This window comes from Dryas octopetala, chromosome 4, assembly GCF_963921425.1.
Source record: "Dryas octopetala chromosome 4, drDryOcto1.1, whole genome shotgun sequence".
NCBI lineage: Eukaryota > Viridiplantae > Streptophyta > Magnoliopsida > Rosales > Rosaceae > Dryas > Dryas octopetala.
This window is the reverse complement of record NC_141369.1, coordinates 17,916,177-17,919,262: the sequence shown is the minus strand read 5'-3', so window position 1 is coordinate 17,919,262 and position 3,086 is coordinate 17,916,177. Positions and strand designations below refer to the sequence as shown.

General features: G+C 33.3%; 1 protein-coding gene across 1 annotated transcript; it reads left to right on the top strand.

Moving 5' to 3' along the window:
• The first annotated feature begins 663 nt into the window (after positions 1 to 663).
• Positions 664 to 2,674, top strand: LOC147287573 (GDSL esterase/lipase 1-like). Its single transcript, XM_086240090.1, has 5 exons — positions 664 to 955; positions 1,057 to 1,178; positions 1,491 to 1,721; positions 1,852 to 2,104; positions 2,224 to 2,674. Exons 1-5 carry the CDS (start codon positions 703 to 705, stop codon positions 2,460 to 2,462), a joined length of 1,098 nt encoding a protein of 365 aa, XP_086096216.1. The 5' UTR covers positions 664 to 702; the 3' UTR covers positions 2,463 to 2,674.
• The last annotated feature ends 412 nt before the right edge of the window (positions 2,675 to 3,086 follow it).

Sequence of the window (3,086 nt, the reverse complement as noted above, 5' to 3'; positions counted from 1 at the left end):
AATTCAACTCGATCATACATTCATACTCATCTTACTAAACTTGAGAAAAATCAAAATTTAGATTTGTCAAAGATCAACAGTCGACTGTTCAGCAGTATGAGTACATACCACACATATTTTTTTTTCTAAAAAAAAAAATTAGAATAACTCGTCATTAGATTTGTCAAAGATCAATAGTTGATTGTGCAGCAGTATGAGTACATACCACACATTTGTTTTTCAAAAAAAAGAATAACTCGTCATTAATTAGTAATGTTTCATTCTTTGAGGCTCAAACAGTCAAACAGTCAAACATGACAACCAAGATGGGACACAAATTAAGATAAAAGGGTCATGCGTTGTCGTGTTTGCAGAAGCTGCTGGATGTGCAACATTTGTTTGCTACTGTTTACTACACTGGAGACGTACTGCTGTGAAACATGTGTACTTGTTTTGTCAATGTATTTCTGGATATATTGTCTTGACTTTTCGACCGAGAAAAAAAGATTGTTTTGATTTGGAGTTTTTATAGATAATGATGATTTGATTTTTTTTTGGCCAGAATGATGATTTGATTTAAAGAGCTAGAAGTCATATATATATATATATGAATATATACTCTTTAATTAATTGTTTTAAAATCCAAACTATTGGCCCTACAAATAGCCATTGATGAAACTAACAAATAAGTTCATTAATTAAGATTGCACATAGATAACAGATATGGCAAATATAAGCTCAAGCTTTCTTCAGATCTTTGTGTTTGCCTTGTGTACAAGCCTTAGCCTTGGGTTGGGGAACAAACACAAACATCATGTAGTACCACTCTTCATCTTTGGGGATTCAGTATTTGATGCTGGAATTAACAACTACATCAACACCACTGCCAGAGCAAATTATTGGCCATATGGTGAAACCTTCTTCAAGTATCCAACAGGCAGATTTTCAGATGGTCGAATTATTCCAGATTTTATTGGTAAGATTAAGATATATAGTACTCACTTTATAATTATATCTATGTTTTCCTGTAAAAATGTGAAACTATTATTAATTGAGAGTTAATGTTTACTGTTGCAGCTGAGTATGCAAAGTTGCCATTTATTCCACCATATCTACAGCCTGGTAATCATGAATTCACATATGGTGTCAACTTTGCATCTGCTGGGTCTGGTGCTTTGGTTGAAACTGTTCAAGGCTGGGTATGTCACAAACACACATATGATTTAATTTGCAGAAATTAAATTTTCTTCTCTCTAAAATATAAAATTGTCTTCTTGTGGACTTCATTATCAAGGCCTATTTTTACTGATTAGTTTCTCTAACAGATAAGATAATGACATGTATACTGACACATCATTTTATTTGATAAGTAGATTTAATTAGTATACAAATTTGATAATCTGGCTGGTATTATTGTTTGCTTATATATATATTTACACCACGTATACATCAATTATGTCTCTATAGTTTATGAAGGAATTAGTTGGTCTACAATCTCCACTTTGTTTCAGGTGATAGACCTTCATACTCAACTGTCATATTTCGAGAGCGTTAGGGATTCATTGAGGCAGAAACTAGGGGATGAAGAAGCCAAGACTCTACTATCAAGAGCTGTTTACTTGTTTAGCGTTGGAAGCAATGATTACATCTTCCCTTTGGAGACCAACTCAAGCGTGCTCCGATCCTACTCCGATGACGAGTTTGTAGGGATAGTGATAGGCAACATAACTTCTGTCATCAAAGTAAATCAAATATTTTTTTACGACTGGAAAAAAAATAATTTCTCATTCGTTTATATTATTATTATTATTATTATATATATAGTTGTTTGTGATGAATATTACTAATCAAATGTTGATTTTGATGTGTTAGGATATATATAAGAAAGGAGGAAGAAAGTTTGGGTTCATTAGCCTGGGGCCTCTTGCCAGTATGCCTTTTGGAAAAGTATATGAAGAGGCAATAGATGGTTTCGGCCAACATATTAAATCATATGTGAAACTACACAATAAAGCACTTCCGAAACTCCTGCAAAAGCTAGAGAATGAACTCAAGGGATTCAGATACTCACTCTCCGACTCTTATGAGTTTCTCAAACAAAGAATAAATCACCCATCTAAATATGGTATACTCATACTTTCTCAATTAATTAGTCTTGCTTAAGTATTAATTATCTTTTTGGTTAATTAAGTTTCGTCCTTTTACTAATGTTTTTGTTTTGTGATATTGTTAATATTGTCAAAGGCTTCAAAGAAGGGAAGGTGGCATGCTGTGGGAGTGGTCCATACAGGGGCATTGATAGCTGTGGAGGGAAGAGAGGTGTGACAGAGTTTGAATTATGTGACAATGTTAGTGAACATGTCTTCTTTGACTCTTCTCATCTAACTGATGGGTACTACAAGCAATTTGCCAAGCAATTCTGGAGCGGAGCTCCCAATTCCACTGCACCTTATAATCTCAAAGAATTGTTTCAAAATAATTGAGTAAAAATGTATAGATCGATAATCCGATAAGCGATAAATAAAGCCAAATAAACCTTTAATTTGGTGTTACTTGTGCATGCATGGTACAAGATAGATCAATAAGCAAATTATTATTGTCCAAGTCATGAATTTTATTCTGATTTAGATTTTTAACTTTGGAAGGTATAATAAGAAATGTTAAGCGTGTGACTTTTGCACTCTCAGGTTGTAAATTTCAGACCTTGATTGTAATAGAATACTTTTTTATAATTTTTATTAACTTGCTGACCTTGGCCGGGTTGTCTTCTAGCCATCAGAATAATCAAATTACCTCAGAAAATAATGGTACGTAGCTGCTTAGAAGAAGCTTCGTCACTAGCAAAATTAATTGCATAACCAAGTTCTCTCCAAACTTCTCGTAAAATTATGTAACCAGTTCATTTTTCAGATTAGTAAATCTTTGTAAAAAGTCAACCAGTTTAAAAATCTTTTAGTTATGTATTAGTTATGTAAGTGAAATATTTTGATTATAAGATTACTTCATTTCTCTGGTATTTGGACTGTTCATCTTCTCTCCAGTGTCCAAGGCTCGAAGCACACCTCAGTATCTCACCATCCACCAGCCGATAAAGCACAAACCCTTTT